This window comes from Hyperolius riggenbachi, chromosome 9, assembly GCF_040937935.1.
Source record: "Hyperolius riggenbachi isolate aHypRig1 chromosome 9, aHypRig1.pri, whole genome shotgun sequence".
Lineage (NCBI taxonomy): Eukaryota > Metazoa > Chordata > Amphibia > Anura > Hyperoliidae > Hyperolius > Hyperolius riggenbachi.
In genome coordinates, this window is record NC_090654.1 from 208,106,650 (window position 1) to 208,133,313 (window position 26,664).

A 26,664-nucleotide genomic window follows, 5' to 3' on the forward strand; every position below is an offset into this window, starting at 1 on the left:
GCATTATATTACATGAGATGATCTGAATGTGCAGCAGCAGCCTACACATGTGCATCAGGCAGGAGCTGCAGCCTATTACACATGAATGTGCAGCAAGCAGGAACAGCAGCCTGGCTTTTCCCACCCCCAGCCAGCAGAAGGAGGAGATAGAATTGGAGAGGAGGAGGTGGAGTGGCTGCTGCTCGGAGCGAGGTGGGGGCCTCATTGGATGTGCAGCGCTCACACGGATGCTGCTGGAGATTGGCCCTGCTCTGGAATTATTCTATTCTATGTGATTAGCTTTGTTGGCCGGTGAAGGGTTCTGTCACTTGGAACACTAGCCGATCCCTGTGTGGAAGTGATCTGCAGTCACCATGCGGCTCTCTCGGGAGACTCCCAGCGCCCCAGCCGTGCGCAGCCAGCCCCGGATCGGTGCCCGGTGAGGGGGGACAATGAGCAGCGAGCAGGAGCCAGAGTGAGTGCCACCTGTGTACTGCATGCCCCGTGTGCCCATCCAGTACGGGCCCTCTGTCTCTATGGAATGCGTCCGTCTCTATTCTGTTCTGCTACATATGTCTGCCGTGACTGTCTAGTCTCAATCCTTATGACAAGTCCAAGAAGAGAGGGAACACTGGGCAGACTTGCCATGTGTGTGTCGTGCTCTCATATCACATATATGGCAAATAAGTCCACACTGGTGTGAGCACGACTTCTCTAATCTGTGTTGTTTGCAGCAGCCTGCTTGTGGCTCAGCTTTGGTATAGGGTTAAATGGATCTTTGTAAGTAACATGTGGGACAAAACTTGTCATCTGTTACAAAGACTTCCAGATTACACAGTGGTTTGCATTTCAGTGTTTTGGCCTGGATAGGAAGCTAGTTCTGTAACTTGACCTTATGAAGTTAGGAGCACTCTGAAGTCATTTTATGTGTAGACTAGTGTACAGGAACAGAGTTGCCTCTTCCCATGACGGTTGATGATCAATATATAACAAGTTGTACCTTTAGGTAATAGTGAAATGAAATAGTCAGATTTGTGATTGAACCACTGGTAAGATTGACTCCATAGAATGATTTGGTCATCGATTGACGTACAACACACTGCACTGAAATCGTGTATCGTGCAGGTTCTCGCATTCTCTCTCTTCACCCTGCGCATGTGCTGGGGATGTTTCGCTGTTTGACATGTAATTCGCCACACACTGACAAATGTTATTTCAAACTACATTGAAAACGTTCTATCCATGAGAGCGGTTAAATGATTGTGGATTTTGCAAAATCTCACTAGATGGTCGTCTTCTGTGTATGGGTTCCATTAGTGATATGTGGCTGCTTTGTGGCCCAGATTGTGTACACAGCTTGATTAGCAAGGGTCATGTTTTGGTCTCATCTTTAACGTGATTTCAGAAATTACTTTTGCTGTCCATTCACAAAGCAATTTGATCATTCTGATAATCTAGTCGTTTAAAAACAGCTGAATTTTGTAACTATCGATAGAAATGTAAACAATTATTTAAGAACAAATTATGAATGCATTGATTGAAACTCCACAGCACTGATGTGAAATATTTTGAATTATTAGTGCTTATGTGACATACAGTGTATGTTTTAAAACAATGGTTTCCGGTTCAGCTGTTTGATCACTTGACCGATGGAGTGATCAGATTGCTGCATGTATGCTCGGTTTTAGTGGGCATGTTTTGTGATTGGATTTTGTTTTGATCTTTACAAGAATTTTTAGATTCATAATTATATTAACAGTGTTCATGAACTTGAACTTTGGTTATATTTCATTAACAGAAAAAAATTATGCTAGGTATACACAATGCAATTTCCTGTCAATTTGAGGGGTCGAAAAGATAACTTCTGACATGTCCGATCTGCTACTGATCGATAATGGGATTGATTTTATGCAGAAGTGATCTGAAAACCGATCCTGTTATTGTCCTGGAGCAGGCCAGAAATTATCGATTGGACCCGTTGATTTAACGGTCAATTGTTTTATATATGTCTAGAATTCGAATTCCTTTTTATGTGGGGATTCGGTTTCTCTAATTTAAGGTGGACACTATTTGCAAGGAGCCATATTTGCAGAAGGGAATTATCTGCACCCCGGCAATACATTATTTTTGTTTCTTGATCATTTTAGTTAAGGACAAAATAAGTGCAAACATACCAATGTGTCACCAAATAAATACCCTCTAAGTACAGAAAAAAATGCAGGTGAAACGTGTATCGGGTGCTCTGTGCTCTCTTGAGATCAGTATTAGATCGGGAATAGATCTCCTGAGCCAACCCACACGCAATCATTCGGGCGACTGATCATTGCAGTTGTTGACCAATCGGTATGGCTGTTTGGATCCTTTATTCCAAACTCATGAGCTTCTATTGTATTGATCAGTGATTTGCATGTCGTGTAGGACCAATCAACATATACTAGCCCATCTAATTGCTAAATTATAGCTAAAGCAAACGTTTATCCATTGCATCTGATTGGTCTACAGAATCATTTATTTCCAATCAACAAATAGTTGATTGGACGTGTTCATCAATCGGAAGTAAACACTGGCCCGTGTGTTCCTAATGCCTGGTAAACTCTATGCAATTTCTCGTCAGACAGGTCAAATCAATTATTGATAATCATTATTTTCAACATGTCTGATCTGATTTCCAATCAATTTTCTGATCAGTTCTATACAAAATCGATCAGAAAAATGATTGGAAATCAGATTGGACCTGTTGGAATTAAATCGATTCATCTGTCAATCTGACGGAAAATTGCATTGTATGTACTAGGCATAAGAACTCATAAGAACATCTCAGATCTGCACACGATCTTCTGCTGTCCTCCTCTAGAATCACCTCCTCACATTCACGCTTACAAGATTTTGCACGCGCTTCACCCCTTCTCTGGAATCCCCTCCCACAACACATCCGTCACTCACCAACCTTTGTTACTTTTAAACGCTCTCTAAAAACTCAGACCAAATTGCACTCCTACTAGGTATCATAAAACACACTGCCTTTAAGCCTCATCTACACGGGTAGATGAGGCTCCGATCTGGCGGCTCGTTTAGCCGCCGGATCGCCTCTTCCATGTCCCCGCTCGCCGTGCGTGGTCCGGATTCGATTCCCCTGCTCGCCCCCGCCGGCGCCGCTTATCTTCCGCTCGATTCCCTGCTATTGTCCCCTCGCGGGGAGCGAGCAGGGAATCGGCGGTGGGGAGATCCGTCCTGTCGGATCTTATCAATCGAGCCGCATCAGCTTTATATATTGTACCCCTCCTCTTGTTCCCCCCCCCCCCCCCCCATTCTCTTAAGATTGTAAGCCCGCAAGGGCAGGGCTCTCTCCCCCTTTTGTGTCTTGGAAATCATTATACATTTTATTCATCATGTTACTTTTATCACTCTCATTACCAACTATTTTTTATTCTGTATACTGTATATTTTTTTTGTATTTTGTCACTAATTATGTATCTTGTATATTAGTGTACACCATTGTCTGTATTATGTACCCCATGTTTGTTTCTTACTTTGTACAGGGCCACGGAATATGTTGGCGCTTTATAAATCAATAATAATAATAATAATAAGAAGAAGAAAAAGTATGGAGTGTATTAGGCGTGTAGATGAAGACTTGCATGTGTTTTTAGGCCTGACAAATCGATTATATCATAAGGATAATGGAGTCATGATTGCAGTGACCAGATGGGCTTAATGTTTGAGTTTTTGGGGTGTGAATGCATAAAATAATACATATGCGTGTTATGGGTGAGACACTGGCCATACAACTACATATGTATATATGTATAGAAATGAGAAACCTAAAGAACATATTAATGAGAAAATGAGAAACGTCCCCTGTATGTGGGAGTGTGTTTAAATGTGTGTGTGTGTGTGTGTGTGTGTGTGTGTGTATGTATGTATATATATATATATATATATATATATATATATATATATATATATATATATACATACATACATACATACATACATACATACATACATACATACATACATACATACATACATATATACATATATGCATATATATATATATATATACATATATATTTATATTTATTATACACACACACCCACACAATGTCTCTCATGTCAATGCATGTGCAGAAGTGCATGTTGCGTGTTGTTGCTGGGTGCCGTGTTACTCTTCCAGTCATACTACATAGCTTCTTCATTCTTCTCAGACTGGTGATTTGTTAAAGCTGCCTTGAGTAGTTAATATCCGAGGTTCATTTGCTTGGTGTGTGAGTTTGGTGCTTATAGGAAAAAAGAAAAACTTAGGTAAATTGCTTTTACATTACAGAAACACGTATGTGTGCAATAAGGTGCAAAGGTGTGGATTTTTCACATATAAGACAGGTGTGTGCAAGTATACACATTTAGGCATAGAAATATGAGTTTCCTTTTATGTCGTGGAATGTGTCATAACGCATGGAATATGTAAAGGGCCTATATAATGGTGTGGAATATGATATTATTTATAAATAAATGTCTGTGATTTTGTTGTGCGTTTCTGTGCAATGTCAGTATTTTGGCTTCTTATGCTCTGATTCGCGTTGAAATGTTGCTGTTCGAATGTGTGGGATTTCCTGTTCTCGATCATGGGCAGTGCACTGTTTGTGCTGTAATATTCAGTCTTTCCTCGCCAGGCTTGAATGTGGAAACTTATGTTTCTCCTTCATGAGGTAGAGCGCTGCCTCTCCTTCTGATTGGAACACCCTGGTCCTGAGGCTGCTGCTGCTGCTTTTATGCCATTTTGCTGTTTAGTGTCAGTGCTGTGTTGCCTGTGCTGTTTGTTCTCTGAGCTTTCAGCTCTTTTTAGCCGCCATGTTGTGCTGCTGTTTTGTGAATTGCCCTCATTTGCATAGCAGCATCCCATTCATAAAATGCTGCCTGCCAATATTTACGTGCTGCCACATTGTGAAGGGGGCAGCGGCAGGGAATTATGAATAACTTGGAGGGGGGAGGAAGGGGATTGAAGTGGCAATGACAATGGAGGGGGAGGAGGGGAGACTTGGCAAGAAAAGAAGTGGGCCGGGCAGCTCTGTTGTACATACTTGTACAGCAAGCCTTTCACATACAAGGAGATTCTGCTTCTCACAGAGAAATGCTTACTGGACACACACTGGCTACAATGTAACAGTTATAAAAGTCAGTCTGCTAATAGAAGCTTCCTTAATTCTTTAGCAAACTGTCTCCCTCCCTTTAATGATCTATTATACATTCTCCCTTTCTTCCTTTTTCCTGTCCCCCCTCTTCTTCCTCCGTCCCCTCCTCCTCCTCTCTCTCATTCCTGGCCTCTCCCTCCTCACTCCCTCCCTTGCTTGTTGACACAGCTATGTATGTGGGAAATATCAGAGCAGGGAGGATCTGGTGTCATGTGACCTCCCTATTCCATTCATAAAATACCTGTGTCCATTCACAGTGCCAGCTCAGTCACATCACAGGGACACCTGCAGGGGAATGCCCTGCACTTGTACTGTCCTGACAATAATGGCCTTCACAGATACTACTGTTACTGCTAGAGAATATGCCATTGGGCACAGACAGTAGGTATGGGTAGTGACAACGGATGGTGAGGTTTGTGGGGCAGGTGGGCAGCTGGGGAAAGTGGGGAGGGAGACTGGGAAGTGTAGAACAGGTGAGGAGCGATAGAATGTGGGTGGGTAAAGCTATATAGACACTTAAAAAAATATACCTAAAGGCCGTTCCGGTCGCGTTGGTCGTTTTTTGTCGCAATTTTATTTCCGATTCCTGGGGATTACCTGTGCACTTTTTTTTTTTTTTTTTGTAAAAGCACTTTTCTAAGCACTTTTGCAGAGCGATTGCATTTTTTCATTTCCTGACGTTAGTCAGGAAGTGAACTCTTTGATCCGGAAAATAATAAATACAATTCATTTATTCTTAAAAAGGCGAACGCAATCGCTGCACAAAGCAATTTTGTGAGTGTTTGCGTTTTTTCCTATACCTTCCATTGAGGCAAAATTGTCTCAAAAATGGCCCATGCACCGCTTTTCTGAGCAGATTGTAAACTAACCGATCAGATGTGAAATCTCTCCTAGAGATTCATGGTGTAAGCGTTTTCAGGGCGATTTTGAAAAATCACCAGCGCTTAAAAAATGACAAACGCCTTTAATGTGAACGAGACCGAACTGAGAGGGATATGGAGGCTGACACATTTATTTCCTTATTAGCAATATGAGTTGCCTGGGTGTCCTTTGATCTATTTAGCTACAGTAGTGTCTGAATCGCACCAGAAACACATGCAGCTAATATGAATGTCAGAAACACCTGATCTGCTGCATGCTTGTTCAGGGTCTGTGGCTAAAAGTTTTAGAGGCAGAGGATCAACGGGACAGCCAGGCAACTGGTATTGCTTAAAAGGTAATAAATATGGCAACATCGTATACCTGTCGCTTCAGGTTCCCTTTAAAAATACACCTGAACTGAGTAAGATCTATTGGAGGCTGACATATTAATTTCCTTTTAAACAATAAGGTTGCCTGGCTGTCCTGCAGAGCTTTTGTCACTATTGTGCGGTGTTCCCTGTCTGGCCGCCAGCCAAGCAGGAAATGACGCGCACTTGCTGTCAATTCCTGCTTCAGGTATCCGGAAATGCTCGGAAGCGTATTGTTAATATACACTTGCATGTGCACCATGACGTCGCATCGGTGTATTTTTAAGATCTATGCGTCGCCATGGACTGACATGACTTCCGGGCTGACGCAGGTCGCTTCAGAAATCCGCGCGGTAGCGTAGTTCTGGCCCTGCGTTAGTGAGGCGGTGCAAACGTCACTTCCATAACGTAACAGTATGAATGTCTCCATAGACTTTCATTGCACGGTGGTGAGGTGCGGTAAAAACTCCACAACACATTGCCTAGGTGTGAAAGGATCCTGAATCGCTAAGCTGTGCAATGCACAGCTTGGGCAGAGATCTGCAGCATGTCGTTCAGATTCTCACCGAAGTGCGATCTGGACGGCAACACATGAAATAGATAGGCAGCGTTTCCCTGTGCAGCTTACATGCAGGGAAATGCTGCCGATTTAAGCGAAAATGGAAAACAACGAGAAATGGGCGACTCTCCAATATCTTGGACTAGCCAGCTGCTGCAGTTAGACCTTATCTCAGAAAGTCTCAGCAAATCCAAACAACTCCAGACTGCTGCGCTGAAGTTCCAAGGTGCCACAATGGTGCTGGGGTGTCTCCTCCTTCTTTTCCTGCAGTGTGTCACTCACAACATAAAAAGAACAGAGAAAACGGGGACTCCCTCAGTTTTTAAAGAATCTTGATTCAACTTTAATGTAAAAACACAATACAGGTAAAAGGATGTATTAGGACACACAGAAGTGAGTGCACTAACTCCAATAAGACCCACTGGTTAAAACCAAGGTGGTACTCAGATCCGTTTCCAAAGTCCTGCAGGAGGCCGAAACCGGTCGGGTTGAGAGCGGGCAATATGAGCACCTTGCACTTTGGCAGAACGAGGGCTTTATACCCCCCAAATCCCTGGGCCAAGGATTGGGGAGCGCTTCCTGTAAGAGGCAGAGCTTAGCGCTGTAGCTCTGCCTCTACTGGAGTCATTCTCTGCTGATCGCCGCCTCTCCCCGCCCCTCTGTCTTCCTTCACTGAGAGGGGTGGGGAGAGGCTGAGATCCACGCGCAGATTGACTTCAGTAGAGGCAGAGCTACAGCGCTAAGCTCTGCCTCCCCGGGCAGCAAAATACACAACCTGGAAAGTCCGTGGATACTTACCCCGGGATTTGGGGTGTATAAAGCCCTCGTTCCGCCGCGGGAATGCAGTGTTTCAGCACTGGTGATACTTACATAAGTAGCAGGAAAAAGAATAATTTTATTAGGCTTCAGACTCTTTAAAGTGACCCAGAAGTAAAATTGAGCAGTACAAACTGAACATATGATGGTGAATTTCATAATCGGAGGTTTCCTTGGAAAACTGCATGACAAAACAATTTTTTATTCCAGATATATAATGAGGAGAAAGACATGCAAATTAGTGCTGTTGCTGAGAGTCAGGAGGAAGCAGGGTGGTAAGAAGCAAATCTGCAGAACACCACACAAACCTCTGCTAGAGCTCAAACCCACTAGAAGCCTTTTCTAAGCACAAGTGATTTGAAACGCTCTTGCTAATGCAATGTTATGGGGAATTTTTATAAAATCACATCACTCAAGTGGGATCTCACCCATAGCATTACATTAGCAAGAGCTTTTCAGATCACAAAGCGCTCAGAAAAGCGCTCCTAGTGGGTTCCAGGCCTCAAGCCACGTTCATACTTTTTTCTTTTCTGTGAGCTGTTCACATTCATATGCATGCTTCCCTCGTAACTGCAAATAGTGCACAGAGAGTATAATGGAAAAAATGCAGTGTCTGGAAAAAAGCATCAAACTGCCTGTTTTTTACATGCGAGTATGGAAATGCATTATATGTGAATGAGCCCAATGATTAAAATGAGCAGTCAGAGCTAATGCATTGCAGCAAAACACGAAGAAAGACACATACTGTGAATGGGGCCTTAAAGCAGGGCTGTGGAGTCGGTACAAAAATCATCCAACTCCGACTCCAGACTCCTCAGTTTTTAAACCACCAACTCCGACTCCAGGTACCCAAAATGGCTCGGCTCTGACTCCTTAGTCTAATACTTAAAAGGGCTGTGGATCCGACTCCTTCGTTTATGAAACCACAACTCCGACTCCAGGTACCCAAAATTGTTCAGACTCCGACTTCTCGACTCCAACTCCGTCTCCACAGCCCTGCCTTAAAGTTTCAGGTACAGTGAGATTTCTAGCCTTTATTCTCATACACGCGTATGAGTATTGTGGTACTATTGCCTCGACAGTCCCAGGTTATGTGCTGTACAGCATTTCACTAATGTGAAGGCCACAGATGCACCTGTTGCTGTGGAGGAGATGATGTATGGTGCACAATGGAATGGCATAGGGTGAGGAGGACAACAATGCACTTGGGGGGTACTTTGGACTTTGCTAAAGATGTAATCCAGCGTGCTAGATCTTAAATCAGTATCAATTTTATTTCGCCAAGTAAGTTTGCACCTACAAGGAATTTGTCTTGGCAGTTGCTTAACAAACACAAACAAAAACAATACAAGGACAGACAGTGTGTATATTACAAGTCAAGGATATTATGCAAGTATAGTGGCAGTAAGCAATGTGAGAATTGTTCATTTACAGTTAAGTGCTGATTACTTTCAAGTCCTAGCAGCTCTAGCGGGGTTCTGCATTTAGTATGGTTCCCGCTTGAGGAAAAAAGATGTTAATGTGTCTAGAGGTTTTGGTAGCGATTGACCGGAATCTTACTCCTGAATGCAAGAGCTGGAAGATGGAGTGAGCTGGGTGAGAGAGGTCAGGCAATTTTGGTTGCTCTTTTTCTGCACCTGCTAGCGTAAAGATCCCGCAGGGTACACACGCCCTATTTTTACAAACGACGGATCCGTCAGACCCTCTCGCGGGGTGGTCGTTCTGCCGACAGTAGCCCGTGAGTACAAGCTGTCGGCAGACTGATAAGACTGATCGACCCGGCAGATCAGTCAAAAACAGTCTTATCAGTCTGCAGGGGGGTAGGAAACCTATGGCTCGGGAGCCAGATGTGGCTCTTTTGATGGCTACATCTGGCTCACAGACAAATCAGTAGGAGTTGATTCACTAAGCTACACTGTTCAAGCAGCGCAGCTTAGTGTGGCAGCACAGGTAAAATTTTCAAAGTATGCATGCTACTGCTGTAGCATGCACTACTAACTTACCCGTGCTACCCCAAAACGAACGGCTGTCTGTCACTTGCCAAGCAGCCTATTAGGCCAAAGTGCTGGGCTCTCATCCTACAAAGTGAATCAACCCCCAAGTCAACTAGCTAATTGTACAAGCTGTTAGTCAGTATTTCTCCTGTCTGGGAAATTGCTGATGTTGCTGAAACCCAAGAGAATCTGAAGACGTGTCTGATACTTCCGCTGCCGGCAGATCGTCTGTATACACATCACCATGGCAACAGGGACGTGAGCCCTCTGCTGTACATGCGCACTGTCCTAGTTTGAAACATATTGTATGGCTCTCACAGAATTAAATTTTAAAATGTGTGGCATTTATGGCTCTCTCAGCCAAAAAGGTTCCTGACCCCTGGCCTAAATAAACATACTGTCATTAAGTTACATTAGTTATGTTAATTAAAATAGATAGGTAAAATAGTCTCTTACCCACCCTGTTTTAAAAGAACAGGCAAATGTTTGTGATTTCATGGGGGCAGCCATCTTTTTGGTTGAAAGGAGGTGAAAGGGAGCATGAGACATAGTTCCAACTGTCCTGTGTCCTGATCACCCTTCCCAGCTGCGCGTCTGCTAGGCTTCAAATCTCAAATTCAAAATTTTAAAAAAATATTTTGCAACAAAACAGCTCAACGAGAACAGTATCAGAAATCCCATCATGCTTTGCACAGCATCAGGGGAAAAATGCCTGGGCAATATTCTTCTGTGCAGCTAAAAATGAGACTTGGGTAAGAAAAACAAAGTTCTGATGCTGTGAAACTGTTAGGCTGCATTTCCACTTGTGCGGTGCAAATCGCCGTGGTAAAAATTTGCATGCGGATGATGATCTATGCGAATTTAACCATGGCATTGCTGGTGTGCTTTTCCATTGTTTCTATGCGAATTTGCATGAAAATTCGCATACCCAAACCTCATGCGAATTTCCTATTAAATACATTGTATGCGATTCACATAGCGGTATGCGAATTCTGATGGCTCTGCCATGCAAATTTTTTCTGCACAGAAAAACGCAAAGGAATCCTGACAAGTGGAAACAGTCCCATTCACTTGTATTGCTATGCAAATTTGCATGCGAATTCGGGATAGTGGAAATGGGCCCTCAAAGAAACACCAAGCCTTTTCAGTGCTGCTGAGGAGATATTAGTCTGGAGGTTAACAGATTTAAGTTTAATCCATCCTGAGTACCTAACGTTTGTGAGATTTCTGCTTCACTGATGTTTGTGACACATTGGGTGAGATTTCCCCTCCCTGTTATAGTGCCCAGCCATTAGTCATTTAACCAGCCCTGGAATTTCAAGGATTGGGGGAGAAAAGAGAATATTTCTTGCATTCATGTCATAGTATTGTTTACTCAGCAAACTCATTTGCAAATCACCTTCAGACTCAACCCTGTTTAAACATTTACTTGGATACAGCCAAACTATTTTGTATATATGCAGCACGGTGGCGTAGTGGTTAGCGCTCTCGCCTTGCAGTGCTGGGTCCTCGGTTCAAATCCCAGCAAGGTCAACATCTGAAAGGAGTTTGTATGTTCTCCCTGTGTCTGTGTGGGTTTCCTCCGGGCACTCCGGTCTCCTCCCCATCCCAAAAACAAACAGATAAGTTAATTGGTTTCCCCTAAATTGGCCCTAGACTATGATAAATGCACTACACGACACATACATAGACATATGACTATGGTAGGGACTAGATTGTGAGCTCCTCTTATGCTGGGCATACACAGCTCGATTTTGCCACTCAATTCTCCCACTCGATCGATTCCGCAGGTGATTCCCTTATCTTCCGCCCCTTTTTCGTATGTTTTTGCATTGAAGTTCTCTTTGCGTTGTCTTCAATGCGGAATCTAGCGGCGAAACGATCGGGCCGGAGATCGGACATGCCGGAAATTATCTATCGAGCCATCTACATGGCTCAGAATCGAGACCTGTATTCCCAGCATTAGGGGCCAGTTAGTGACAGGACAGTATACTCTGTACAGCGCTGCCTTTGATTGAGAAATACATATTCCATGCACTATGGAATGAAATTATGTATTTGAGAGGTTTGTAGAGAAAGTAAAATGTAAATAATATGTTCTATTGCAGAACATTTTATGCTTGCTACTTTTTGGTACCTTTTGTAACCAAAAACCTGCAATGGCAGCAGATAGAGACCCAGGCAGGTACATTTTGGAAGCATTTTATGAGCCATAATATTGGTTCTTAATTACAGATGGTCAATGAGATGTACTGTATATTCTGGCGTATAAGACTACTTTTTAACCCTTGAAAATCATCTGAAAGGTCAGGGGTCGTCTTATACGCCGGGTGTCATTGATGCCGGGTGATACGCCCTATCCTGTTACTGCCTCTCACATCTCGCTGCTGAAGACTGTAGTGAAGCGGTGCAGGCGTGAGGTCTGAGGGGCAGAAAAGGAGGTAAATAGGATACAAGGGAGGGCCAGAAGGGTGGAAGAGGCGTGTTTTATGGGCACAGCGCGATCTATTCTTCCATATCGCTCTGATAAACAGGTAGACAAGTAGAGCTGACCAATCCTTTTAGGGAGAGGGAGAGTTGACCAATAGAACCAGTCAATCGCCTATATACTGTTATATACTGGGTACCACATACAGTACAGCACTAGTATCTTTTCATTCATAGCACCAGTATATGATGTTTTTTAAATTTTTATTTGGTGTGTGTTGGAGGAGGGGTAGTCTTATACGGCGAGTATATCCCAAACTCTATATTTTAACTGGAAAAGTCGTCTTATACACCCAGTGGTCTTATACGCTGGAATATACGGTAAATATTTCTGAGTTGCTGTGGGATTATGCAAATATTGTATGCAACCTTATGTCACTTGAAAATGAACCAAAGCAGAATTCGATTGGTATATTTTCAAGCTGCAGACGTTTGCCTGGCAGATTTGCATAAACCTGCATCAATGCAAAATTATTAGCATTTCATCAACCGATTCTACTAATCCTGTTGCCCAGCTCCCTGGTGTCTGAAAACGTGGATTGCAACGCAGGAGATTTGGGCGCAGCCGGTGCCACCATAGACCGTAATAGGAATTACGGTTATAGCAGCCACAGTGAATAACTTTGGCGCCATCAAAAGATGGAGCTGAAGTTACTTTTAAAACACTGTAATTCGGCTGCCTTTAATAGCTCGCTTCCATATTTATTTCCTTTTAAGCAATACCAGTTGCTTGGCTGCCCTGCTGATCCTCTGCCTGTAATACTTTAAACAATAGCCCCTGAACAAGCATGCAGCAGATCAGTTGTTTCTGACATTCCTGTCAAATCTGACAGTATTAGCTGCACGCTTTTTTCTGGCCAAATAGAGCAGCAGGGCTGCCAGGCAACTGGTATTGTTTAAAAGGAAATAAATAGGGCAGCCTCCTTATACTTATAGCCTTAGGTTTACTTTAACCACTTGCCCTCCCCAGGGACGAGTATCTACGTCCCTACATTGCCTTCCCTTCATCACCCCGGGACAAGGTACTACGTCCCTTGCTTCTGCGCGCTCCCTCTCCCCCCCCCCCCCCATTCATTGATCTAAGTCCCCGTGTGAATGGCCAAAGCCATCAATGAGATGGCGCTGTCATTTACAAAGAACGATACTTACACGTCCACGCATAACTTCCTGTTTGCATAGTAATACTACACATAGGAAAGTTATGTGCGAGGACATCTTGTGGCCAAATATTAAAATTACATCTACAAACATTTTTTTTCATTAAGACATTTTTATACATTTAACATTAACCCTTTACCTCTGACACTCCCCAGTAGTTACCACACAAAATTTTTTGTAAAAAAAAAAAATACATAGTTACCTTAGGGACTGGACTTTTTTAATATGTGTGTCAAGAAGGTATATTACTGATACTTTTTGAATTATTAGCTTGTAATTAGTGATGGGCGCAAAACTGAAAAAATATACCTTTATTTCCAAATAAAATATTGGCGCCATATATTGTATAAGGGAAAAATTGTAATCGTTGCAATAATCGGGACAAATGGACAAATAAAATGTGTGGGTTTTAATTACAGTAGTAAAGTGTGTTATTTTAAAATTATAATGGCCGAAAACTGAGAAAGAATTAATTCTTTCCATTTTTTTAAATTTTTTTCTGTTAAAATGCAGTTAGAATAAAATCATTCTTCTCAAAAAGTTCCCCCCAAAGAAACCCTAATTGGTGGCAGAAAAAAACAAGCTATAGATTTTGTTGTGACAAGTAGTAATAAAGTTATAGGCAAGTGAATGGAAGGAGTCCTGACAGGTGACAATTGCTCCTTTTTTTTTTTTTTTTTTAGGGGAAAAACAAATAGAGGTGAAGTGGTTAAAGTGGAACTGCAGCCATCATATTTTTCATTAAAGTATTTAAAGGATACCCGAGGTGACGTGATGAGATAGACATGTGTATGTACAGTGTCAAGCACACTAATAACTATTATTATTATTATTATTTAGTATTTATATAGCGCCGACATATTACGCAGCGCTGTATAGTGTATGTATATATATATATATATATATATATATATATCTTGTCACTAACTGTCCCTCAAGGAGCTCACAATCTAATCCCTACCATTGCCATATGTCTATATTATGTAGTGTAAGTACTGTACTATGCTGTGTTCCTTTTTTTTTTCTTTCTCTGCCTGAAAGAGTTAAACATCAGGTACGTAAGTGGCTGACTCAGTCCTGACTCAGACAGGAAGTGACTACAGTGTGACCTTCACTGATAAGAAATTTCCCTTTTTATCCCTTTCCTGCTCTCAGAAGCCATTTACTGCTAGGAAAGTGTTTTATAGTTGGAATTTCTTATCAGTGAGGGTCACACTGTAGTCACTTCCTGTTTGAGTCAGGACTGAGTCAGCCACTTACATACCTAATATTTAACTCTTTCAGGCAGAGAAAGGGAAAAAAAGGAACACCGCCTAGTTATGTGTGCTAGGCACTGTAGATACACATGTCTATCTCATCATGTCACATATCACTTCTGGTATCCTTTAAACATCTCCTGTCCTGCTGGTTGGAAGTTGCAGTAATATAGGGAACATTCCAGTTGTCCTGCTGTCCTGCCTTGACTGTCGTCTTGAGCACATTGTTCTCTCCACTTGCCTAACCTACAGGAAGCAACTCCATTGTGTGCTGTTCCTTGTTTGGCCTCCCTCCATTGCAACTGATGCGTCATTCGTCTGCAGGCCAGTGATGAGTATATACAGAGAACCGATCTCTGCTGGGTGACCGTTATCCTATGTGTGTATGTAGCTTAAAGGTGGTCACACGCCATTCAATCTTCATAAAAAATTGAAAAGAACAGAAAATCTAAAAAAAAAAAAAGGAAATCCAACATTCCCGATCTTCTTTTATTAAATAAAAACAGGAAATTCACCTGACGATCGCGCCACTGCCTTCCTGCTGCAACTCACTCGCACTGCGGTCTATATGACAGCAGAGCTGTGTGAACTGGTCAGAAGCTGATTTCATTGACTCCTGACACTGACAGGGTCAGGAGCAAATGAAAGCAGCTCCTGACCTGCACACAGATCACTGCCATCATAAAGACGGCAGTGAGAGGGACCTGCGGCGGTGGGCGAGCGGTGTAACCGGCAGGACTGCACATAATTTGTCATTAAGCAACATTTTGTGTTGCTTTGCTATACCAGCAGTCTCTAGTCCTTAAGTGGGCAGAGACAGCTGGTACAGAACATATTAAGAAGGGAATTGCACTATCTAGTGATTTCTTAGGATGTCTGAGACAGTTCTGCATGGATTTCTAAAAGCCTACTAATATTTTGTCTCAGGCACTCTTGATAAATGTCCCCCACAGAGTTTACACTTTAGAATTAGGTATGTAGGGACCAAGGGGTAAACTCTATGTGTAGTTATTAATGCACATAAACGCTTGTTGTCAAAGGAATTTAGTTTATACATCCAGTGAAAAAAAAACAAAAACTGCACACCAACTTATGTAGGAGTGTTTCTGGTTAACCAATGCAATTATTATTATTTATTTTTTTTCCGCTGACATCTTTCACAACACTCTGTAGTCATGTCACTAACTGGGATATGTGAGGGTGCAGGAGAGAAAGGTATGTTTTATGTATTTATTTTCTCGTTTAGACTTCATGGACAAATGTCGTTTTTTTGTTTTGTTTTGTTTTTTTCCAACCAAGCTAACTATGTAACTGAGCTCACAGTGTTATTCCTAACATCATTGTGTTCTAGTGTCCCATCATACTCTATGGCCAATTTTGAGTGGAGTCAATTCACTTACAAGTGATCGTCTTCACTGTTTGTGCATTCATATGGCAGAGATCTACTGGATCAGTCTCCATTTGTGACCAGTGCAATGTTCCTATTAGATCTGACAAATGGCTAATTTATTACAGTCTTCTGCAGACAGAGGTTTGTCCAAGTTTCTCCTCACTAGTAAAGGAGGTGGCCTGATGGATACTGGATACGTATGGCGGGTGACAGTGGCCTCCTCCAAGAGTCTGAACATTGTGTGTCTCTTCATTGAATTCTCTGTGTCTGACTAAAGCAAACCTGGTTGATACCACTTATTGGCTAACTTAAAAGACTAAATGCTCATACACATGTCCAACGTAATGCTCAACCAACTGCACAACATGACCAACCGCACTACAAGTTGTTTTACATAAGTACGTACACACACGCCAACCAACTAAACAACCAACTCACTTAAATACTGTGCACGTAAGCAAAACGACAAACTGCGAAACATGTCTGCATTCGAAAACAACAAAGTTGTTGAAATGACTTGAACATAAGTGACCAACCTGCCACATAGTTGTGCAGGTTAATCCTGCGGATGGATCTGGCAAACTACCTGTTATCAGTTGGTTGTCTTTATTGTTTGCCAGCCATACACCCGCCCATCTCTCTACCAACATACCAAGTTTAGATGATAGTTGTGCAGATTGTTTGGACGTGTGTACGAGCCTTAAGAGTAAGATTTCGGCTATTCAGCCTTCCTCAAACTATAATCCTGTATCCTCTGGAGGATCTAGAGGGTTCTCCTATTCTCATCGACCCCTCCGATGCTCAGCTCGACCATCATCTTCTTCGCGGCCATGTACCCTTCTGTGTGTGAGCCTGGCCCCACCTACTTAGTAGCACGAAACTTCTCCACGGAGGAAAAAGCCATGGAAGAGTAGCTTTGTGTTACTGTGCACACCATCTGTGAACAAACTCAGTTGCACTGCGCAGGTACAAGTACGGAAATGAGTACATATTTAACACGCTATTGTCATATATGTTTAGCGTGTCCCAGCGCAGACTCGGCAGTCGAGTATGATGAGGGAAGCCTCTGGATTAGACTTGCCTCTACAGAGTCAAGTATCTAACTTTTTTTTTTCTTCTCACAATAATCCTGTAAGTGTTAAGAACTGATACCAGGGCTGTGGAGTTGGAGCAATTTTGGGTACCTGGAGTCAGAATTGGTGGTTTCATAAACTGAGGAGTTTTGAGATGGATGATTGTTGTACCAACTTCACAGCCCCTGGCTATGTATTTACAGTGGTGCACTTTACAAAGCCTTTTTTCTTGGAGAAGTACTGTAATTTGTGGGCTTGTAGCACAGTGGTGCTTAGATTAGAAATCTGAGAATCTGTTTAGCCACTGCTTTATGCTGTACAACACTAGACAATCATTGCCTCCTCCCCACCCACCACTTACCCTTCTGCCCGCTTGAGTAAAAATTACCAAATGCCCAGTCATCCTTTTTAATTGGTAACCTGGGCTAAACTGATTGGCATCTTAGCGATCTGAATATGTTGGACTTAAGAGATCACTCACAGATAAGTAGTCAAATTGTATTGAATAACCAATTTCTAGCTTGAATTTTTTGTTAGAGCCACTCTACAAGTGTAATTTTGAGGAACTTGGAATGCCACATGAAACAGCTAAACTCCTACAACCTAGGAGCAGAACCAAAACACTGAGCCTTTGTCTTCATACAGTGACTACCCGATAGGCAAATGAGAAGAAAGACCAAACTGTAAAATTAAGCTGAGCAATGTTTTACTCCTCACATAATATCTGATTACCAGTAGATAAGGAAAAGGAAGACATTTGTTCATTTGAATACAGCTATGGGGAAGCTGGGGTGGTGCTTATCTCTGTATCTCAGCTACAGCTTATTGTTTTTGACACAGGGATTAAAAAGGTTAAAAATATTTCTATATTCCTGGGATACCCCATACCCGACTTCCAGGCTCCCTAGTGGAAGCTTTAATATGCCACTTGCCGTCCCTCATTTCTTTGTGGGATTTAATTCAGAACAATAGAGGTACAGAACAAGAGCACAACCACTTATCTGTTGTGACCCAGCACTGACTTTCAACTCAGAAAGTGGACTCCGCATAATTTTCATGTTTGTCCATAATTGACATATAAGAGCATGGAGCAGTGTATTGGTCGAGTTTGTTGAGTACTCTTGGGCTCTGTTCCCACCTGCACCGGATCACGCGCAGCCAGCAGGAGCGGACTGTGTAGTGCGCTCTCATAGAGGCTTATATGGTGAACGCATCTGCCTGCCAGGATTATCACGGACTGCACAGAAGTGTGGCCCCCTTACCGCGACGGATCCCACAAATTCCTTGCAGAGTGACAGTTGTGAACGGCTCAGCTTTGCGATGAGCAGAGAGCAAACAAAAAATGTCCATTCTCAGCTGTGGGAACACAACCCCAAATACTTTGATCATCTGTGTCGCTAACCATATGCCAAATAAATTATGGTTTAGAGTGTCCAGATAATGACCATTCTCGGCCAGTAACCCAAATCACTGGTGAGGGATCGATTCCTTATCCCTGCCAGGTGACAGTCCAAGGACTGTGATTTGTTTGTGTGAGGCTTTATATCTGGCAATCCAGCACCGTTGAGCAGAGATTTATGCTGGATACACACGTTGCGTTTTCCCGTGCGATTCGCGGGATCGATTCCGTCGATTCGATTATCTCCAACATGTACGATCCTGTTTCGGTGGATACAGCCGTCGATTTTGCATACTTAATATGCAAAATCGACGGCTGTATCCATCGAAACACGATCAAACATGTTGGAAATAATCGAATCGACGGAATCGATCCCGCAAATCGCACGGGAAAACGCAACGTGTGTATCCAGCATTACCATCAGCTGAAGTTTGATAGCTGCAGCTGGGTCAGTAGGCCTTGTTTCTGCAGACGTTGCTTGCAACATCTGTAGATAAGAGGGTGTATGGATGGTGTACATGTAGTAAGGCTCTGGGAAATTTGGGCTCAGAGTAAAGCCGAAAAACATCTCACCCTGCAAAAGGCGTGGTGGCGTTAATTGCTATTCCCCCTCCAGGCCACCGTGGACTGTGGGGTAAGACGTCATTTGGATGCTGTTCTTACCATAATTGGGGCTCCATCTTTTGACGGCGCCCAAATTACTGCCTCAGCACAGCTATAGCCGTAATTCACATTACGGCCTATGGCGGCGACTGGTGTACCCACATTTTCAGCGCTTGTTTTTCCTGACTATATAGTTGGCCCACAGTAAAGCCTCATATGCATGTTATAGGGTTATCTGCCAAAGTGGCTAGCCATGATCATCTTTGCAGAGAATCTAGCATGTGAACAGCAACCACCAGACATCCAGTGTGCCATATTGTCTCAGTATTGTTCTCTTCTTTTGACCCCTCCCGCTGAAAGCACCTGTGTCATGCACCATGCTGTTGTCCCTCTTCCATAGCAGCCCTGAACTGTCAGCTGAGAAATCGAGGCCCAATTTCTGTAGGCACCAGTCTTCCTGCATGTGTACGCACCTTAAGGTTACTTTCACACTTGGTGCGGTGTGATCGTCCCGCGGCAGGACAATCGCACTACACCATGTCCCCTTTCACTTTACTTTACAGCAAAGTGCATCGACAGCGTAATATGCGTATCACCGCTCAATGCCATACTCCCTTCTGGGCCAGTTTCCCATTGCTTTATTTCCCGCCATGCCGATTGTGCGCCGCCATTGACTTGCATATGTGCATAATCTGTGCAGGAGGCACAGATCATGCAACAATGCACTGCAGAGTTTGTAGTGGCGTAGCGTTGATTTAGCTACTTCCGTTGCACCACTGGTAGTGTGAATAGTCTCATTAAGACTAGAGGTCATTGCGGTGGGGTAGCGGACCGCAACGCAGATCGACACTGTAAGTGTGAAAGGGGCCTTAAATGTGCCTGGAGTATAAAATTTAATAATGAGATACTTACTTCAGAAGAAAAAAAGCCTCTGGATAGTCCAGAGGATACCCCAATCCTCCTCAACCTCACCCATCCAGCACTGGGACCCTCTGAACGTATTCATCCGTGAGCTCCCACTCGTGTACAAGCGCAGGCGCACGTACTGCCGCGCAGTAGCATGGAGATACTTGTGCATGGCTCTTTATCTGTGTAAGAGCGCACCTGCACAGTAGCATGGAGTCCCTTATGCATAGACAGTAGTGCAGCCACAAAGATGGGGGTCAAGGCTTCCCTCTAGGTATCTAACTTATCCTTTTTTTTTTTTTTTTTTCAAGTTTGCTTTACATGCTTGCTAACCTACCATCTACTAACAAATATGCAGGCCTACAGCCGCATGGCACACAGCAGATGAAATTTAGGATTGTGGTAGTAGTGCTGACAAAAAAAGAAAGGAGTGCTTATAGTGCTGCTGTTTTTAGCAGGCATCCATTTTTAAACCTAATGGTCGGCTCTCTGTTGATCAGTGGCTGAACTGAAGACTGAGAGATTTCATTTCCTCACAGTTTCCTTAATTCTATCTTTCCCATGAGGTGGTTAGTTACATGACTGTCAGCGGTAGGAAGTGCTGAGGGCTGGCTAAATGATGGAATCTTGGTGATGGCAGAGAGAGAGAGAGAGAAGAGAGGAGGCAGTGAGTGTTTGCTATGAGTCAGTCTCAGCCTATGATACAGTTCCTGAAAACATAGCAGCTGCTGTGAGCACTGAGCACAGCCTAACTGCACATGTGTGGGTGGATGTTCTCCCCCATCTGATTACTTGCTCATATGTTTCTGGTTGCCGGTCAGTCTTTTGATTCATCTTTATTCACTTGTTAACTCTGCCGCTTCTGGTTTTTCGTCTATTGCAAGAAGATGATGAATGTTATTCATTGCCTACAGAAATTCTTTTAAAACAGACTTATTCTGCAACGCTGAAAACACACATTAGCCCAACTTACATCATCCCTGTATTAAATCATTAAGAACTCATCAGATGTCAATAAAGGAGCTGATGACTCCTTTCTGGCCACAAGATTGCCAGGAACATAACTGCGTGTAATATAGCTGCCCTCTGCAGTAGTTGCCCATCAGTTAATGTCCCAGCATGCTGTAATACAGGACTGGATTACTCAGAGGGTACTGGAATTTGTATTCTATTGCCTCTGTATACTTGCCCTCTGTAGGCATTACTGAGAGCTGTCATTGCTTATTAATCTGATTGTATAGCAGCCAACACTATCATCATGGGCCAGAGAGCGTTGTACAGTAAACCAGTCAATCACCCATCTTTCAGTGATATAACTACAGTAAACTGGCTTCAGTGTTTGCAATAGATTGCAACACCTGGAACGTCAGTTATTGCACTTTGCACTGTTTTGTTGCTGTGCACATAATTGGAACTGCTGTTGCTGGCAGGGCTGTGGAGTCTGAGTCGAGGAGTCGGAGCAATTCTTGGATACCTGGAGTCAGAGTCGGTGGTTTCATAAACTGAGGAGTTGGCGTCAGATGATTTTTGGGTACTTGGATTCGGTGGTTTCATAAATTGAATAGTTGGAGTCGGATGATTTTTGTACCCATATCCATACCATAGCTCTGCAAGGGCTTTGGGGTCAGAGGAATTTGGGTAGTCAGTGGTTATAGAAGTCTGATGATTTTTGTTCCGACTCCACTGCCCTGGTTGCCGGTTACAATCATTGATCGTTTTGGGTGCGAGATTAGTAACCATTATTCTTTATTGTATTTATAAAACATACTACACAGCGAGGGACAGTAAATACATACAATGGTACAAACAACGTCATTTTCTTTATCATGACATGGTTTCTCCCTCTGTTAGTATACCTTACATGGCCATAAACTGGCCTTGCTCTGTGTATCTGAATGCTTGGACCTATGGGTTTTGGCTCACAGGAAATCACAAAAACACAAAAATCAACCCGTTTAGGAAACAGGATAAAGAAATCCACCTGTTTTTTGTTAAGACTTATTATTATTTATTGTATTTATAAAGTGCCAACATATTATGCAGCACTGGACAATAAATACATACAATGGTACAAAGGATGGCAGGCGTAATGTAACAAGGTTATACAACATAAGACAAAGTTATGCAAGGCTAACAGTTTACAAGATACATAATCATGTGATATGGGGCTGGTTAGGTAGGTCCAGTAGTTCAAGTCCAAGGTGGTCATCGGAAAGAAGCACAATGATGAAGCACGATCATGTAGAATACACTAGGGACTGGAGGACTCTGCCAAAGGCTTACAATCTAAGGGGTGGGGAGATGGACACACTAGATATGGTTGTAGAACAAGTATTAAGCAGAGAGGGTTACTGCATGGTAGGGGGTGGGTAGGGTATCTTGAATAGGTGGGTTTTGAGGGCTTGCTTGAATTTGTTGAAGGAGAGGGCAAGTCTGATCAGTGGAGGAAGGGAGTTCCATAGGGTGGGGGCAGGTCTTGAGAAATCCTGCATGTGGAAATGGGAAATGTGCAGGGCAGTTAGGAAAAGGTCGTTGGTGGGGGCGTCCTGGTGTATACGAGATGTAGGTAGGGCAGGTTTTTCAGCAGAACTGTGGGGTTTGTACAAAAATCATCCGTCTCTTCAGTTTATGAAACCTCTGACTCCAGGTACCCAAAATTGCTTTGATGCCGACTCCACAGCCCTGGTTTTGTGCACAGATTTATATGCCAGGCATAAAATCTGGAAACGTATCCTGAATTGGATAGGGAGCCAGTGTAGGGATTTACAGGAGGTGGGGGGAACAGAGTGATGGGAAGAATGGATGAGTATTGCAGCCGCATTCAAAACTGAATGAAGGGGACAGTGCTGTTCAAGGGGAGGCCAGATAGAAGAGTATTGCAGTAATTAAGGCAGGAGATGAGGGCATGGTTGAGTAGCTTGGTAGTGTCCAGGGTCAGGAAGGAGCAGATCTTGGAGATGTTGCGGAGGTGGAAATTGCAGGCTCTGGTGACATTTTGAATGTGGGGATGAAGGAAAGGGCAGAGTCTAGGGTGACGCCCAGGCAATGGGCCTGGTAGGTAAGGCGAATGGTAGTGTTATCGATTGTGAGGTGGATATCTGGGAGGTGTTCAGCAGCATGTTTTGGAAAGATCAGGAGCTTAGTTTTAAAGCCCAACTAAACCCAGAATTGAACAAAACAAAATTAAACTACAATCATGCTGAAAAGTGAATATAAATGGCACAGTGAAACCAAAATGGAGGACAGAAAACCCCTTTTTCTGCTCTTTGGGTGCTTAAAGCATACCTGGAGCTGGAATTGAAATAACATTACATACTTACCTCAGTAGAGGGAAGGCTCTGGATAGCCCAGAGGCTTTCTCGATTGTCCTGAAGCCCACCGCTGCAGTACGGGTAAGCATCGTCGACAAGTGCTTATCCAATATGCTTTTGTGGCTGTGCTGGTCCTGTTCGTGTAGGAGTGTGACCGTTCTGCATCATGAGTATGGTCCATGCATGCCCAGTAGCATGAACCCGCGTGTGCACAACTTTTTCCCCTTATGAATGTGAACACAGCCATGGATATGAAAGGGGTACCTAGGGATACAAGGTACAGTGGGCTCACAGCAGATCTACGAAGCCTCTGGAGTCTCGAGAGCCTCCCCGCTACTTGGGTAAGTATCTAACTTTAAAACTTTTTCTCCTCACAGGCTTATTTAAAAGGATTTCTATAGATAAGGTGAAAACCACTTACAGAATTTGGTGTGTTCAGTTTTTGGGTTTAGCTGGGCTTTGTTGGTGTTCTTTGTGATTTAAACCACAGAAAAATCTCCTCCTAGGTGAGTCCTGTATTCAATGTCTACAGGCAGTTGGCCTGATACACGAGAGGCCAGTAAATTTTATGTGAGTAGACAGTGCATGCTAATTTTACCGGTACCAACGCCATGAGAGCAGAACGTGTTACACTATAGGGAAACATGAGTTACCGGGGTAACATATGCATTGGTATGGTAACATGGCAGTTCGTACTATAGCAACGCAAGTGGCACTAAAACTGTAACTGTCGCTGCTTCCCTGGCCTTAGTACCAGTAAAATTGCTGTGCGTTGCCTGTGCATGGCAAACTTACTGGCCTACCGTGCATCAGACCCTATGTGTGAGCATGTTCATGGGTTTTACATCAGTGCCGGACTGGTACCAGCCAGACTACAGAGTCAGCGTATGGTACTGTGGTAAACTGAATAGATTGTTCCCTTTTCTATGGGGAAAAGGGAACAGCTGCTGAACAACCACAGTGATTGCCCAACACGGGAAGTGATGGGAAAAAATGAAACTGTCTGTCTGAGTACTGTAATAAAGACTGCTGATGGTTGCAAGTGGTCACCATTGTTCCGAAGTGAAACTCCTAATTGTTGAGAAACAAGCAATCCCTTCATATCACTCAAATGCATTGCAGGGGTTAGAGTGTGAAGGGTTAGGGGTAGCACACCAATGTGAAATCGGCTGGGCAGTTCCTGGGATGCGGCACAGTGGATTGTGGGAAATTAAGTTTTCAGCAATAGCCTAACTATAGACAATTCTGATAGAAGTAATGGTGCCCATACATGGTACAATAAAAACATTTGTACCCCCCCCGATCAAGAAAAAGGAACGATTATCCTGTTTTTTCAATAAAAAATCTGATCGAACATGTAAAATCTTTATATTCGATCTAACAGAATAATCGAACAAAATTATCTAATCGAAAAAAATGGTAATAAAAATATATATATATATATAATTAGTACATACACACATATACAGGTAGTCCCCGGTTTACAGACGCCCGACGTGTATATGTGTGTGTGTATATATGTGTGTGTGTTCAAATATATAGGCTTCCCCTAAATCATCCCCTATGATACATACACTACACAATACATACCGTACATCGACATGTGACTATGGTGGGATCAGATTGTGAGCCCCTCTGAGGGACAGTTATTTGAAAAGAATATATTCTGATAAGTGCTGAGAAAGATGTCAGCACTATATAAATACCAAATCATAATACTAACTAAATGTTGTGGGGTGGTTTTTTATTTATTTATTTATTTATTATTATTTTTTTAATTGGGCGGTGGCTTTGGGGCCATTTCCACTACGTACGAATTCGCAAAGGGGAATTTTTGCATTTTAAATTAATCCAATGAATATCATTGGAGTAATTTCCATTGTATGCAAATTTTCACATGCGGTGTGATGCAGAAAAAATATGGATTGCATGCTGCATGCAATCCATATGCATGCAATCTATCAAATCAATTGTGACTAAAAAGTGATTGGGTTGGCATGTCAAGGCATTGATTTCTAGCCTATTTGATCAAATGAACGAATCAGCTGGGTATCGACGGTAAAAATCAACCAGTGTATGGGCAGCTTAATCCAGGTAAGGGCCCATTTCCACTAATCGTGACTTCGTAACGTGAATTGCTCTGCAGCCAATGCATGTCAATGGAGTCATTTCCATTGCATGCGGTTGAGCCATTGCGGTGCAATGTGACAGCATGTGGGGGAAAATAAGGATTGCATGCTGCAGATTTCTGCAGTGCGCATCCGATTCCCCCCAGCAGTGAGTGACAGCCACAACCAGACTTCCGGAAGACAAGCACGGCTGTATGCGATACCGCATCCGGCTAGTGGAAAGCTGCCCATCACCAATACTGTATTATTTAGGGAGATATTGTTTACCTGTTTGAGCAAACACTGCGTGCCTATGTTAATTAAATTAGTTTTCAGCAACCTTTGCTATTGTGTGATTTCGACTAGCCAACTCGTGCATGTGCCACCTTATAGCAGAGAATTTTTAAGATGTCCAGGTCAGGTTTAGTCAATCACACCCCTCCCTCCTTGTGATACTGGCTGCCTTTGTAAACCTTTTCCCTGCCTAGGGGCTAGCACGTGGCTCTGGCCCTTTAAGGTGTGCCTGCCAATTACTGGATTTTTACTGATTGACTCCTGTTTACTGCTTTTACTTGTCCAGTCTTGTTTAAGTGAAAAAGGTGGGAAATGGTAATCTGTTTTGGCTGCAGAACTAATCTTAGATTTTAATCTCGGCCTGAGGAAAGGGTTGCATGTTCTGCTTTGACTACACTGCTGGGTTGCGGAATAGCAGGCCGGCTTTGTTGATGAATATGTCCAGTATTTTGTGTTCTGTTTAGTCCGGAACACTGCTGCCCCCACGCAGTTTCTTTCTGTCTGCTTCCTAACTTGGCAGGGCGTTTGCAAATTTTATCTGCTTGATAAACTTCTGCAACAAAGGATGAATGATTAACCATTGGACAGAGGGAGGGGTCTGGACAGGAAATGACTGATAAGCAGTTCATGATTGCTGTGGATTAACTCCCTCACTGCCAAACAAAAACATAAAAAGATTCTAGGGCCTGGGCTCTGTTTCTGCTGGAATATATCAGATAAGCAGTACATTGTAATAAATATATAATGTAGCAACAGCATCTTATGCTCTATTTATTGGAAAGAATACATTTCCACAGTGCCTCAGAGTTCATGAAATCATGTGGTTAATTTTTTCGTCAGAGAGGCACCCAATCTATGGGCCAGTGCACACCTAAAAGCGGTAGCGTAATCGCAAACGCTCTGCGCTTTT

At 43.1% G+C, this 26,664-nt stretch overlaps 1 protein-coding gene and 1 long non-coding RNA gene across 2 annotated transcripts in view; one reads left to right on the forward strand and one right to left on the reverse strand.

The window, feature by feature from the left end:
• Positions 1 to 26,664, reverse strand: part of LOC137532913 (uncharacterized) — a 235,819-nt gene that overhangs the window by 95,751 nt on the left and 113,404 nt on the right. The gene's annotated exons all lie outside the window — the stretch shown is intronic.
• Positions 161 to 26,664, forward strand: part of SPRED1 (sprouty related EVH1 domain containing 1) — an 84,051-nt gene continuing 57,547 nt past the window's right edge. The window contains exon 1 of the mRNA XM_068253914.1: positions 161 to 454. Coding sequence (XP_068110015.1) covers positions 432 to 454 — 23 coding nt within the window. The 5' untranslated portion in view covers positions 161 to 431. The remainder of the gene's footprint in view (positions 455 to 26,664) is intronic.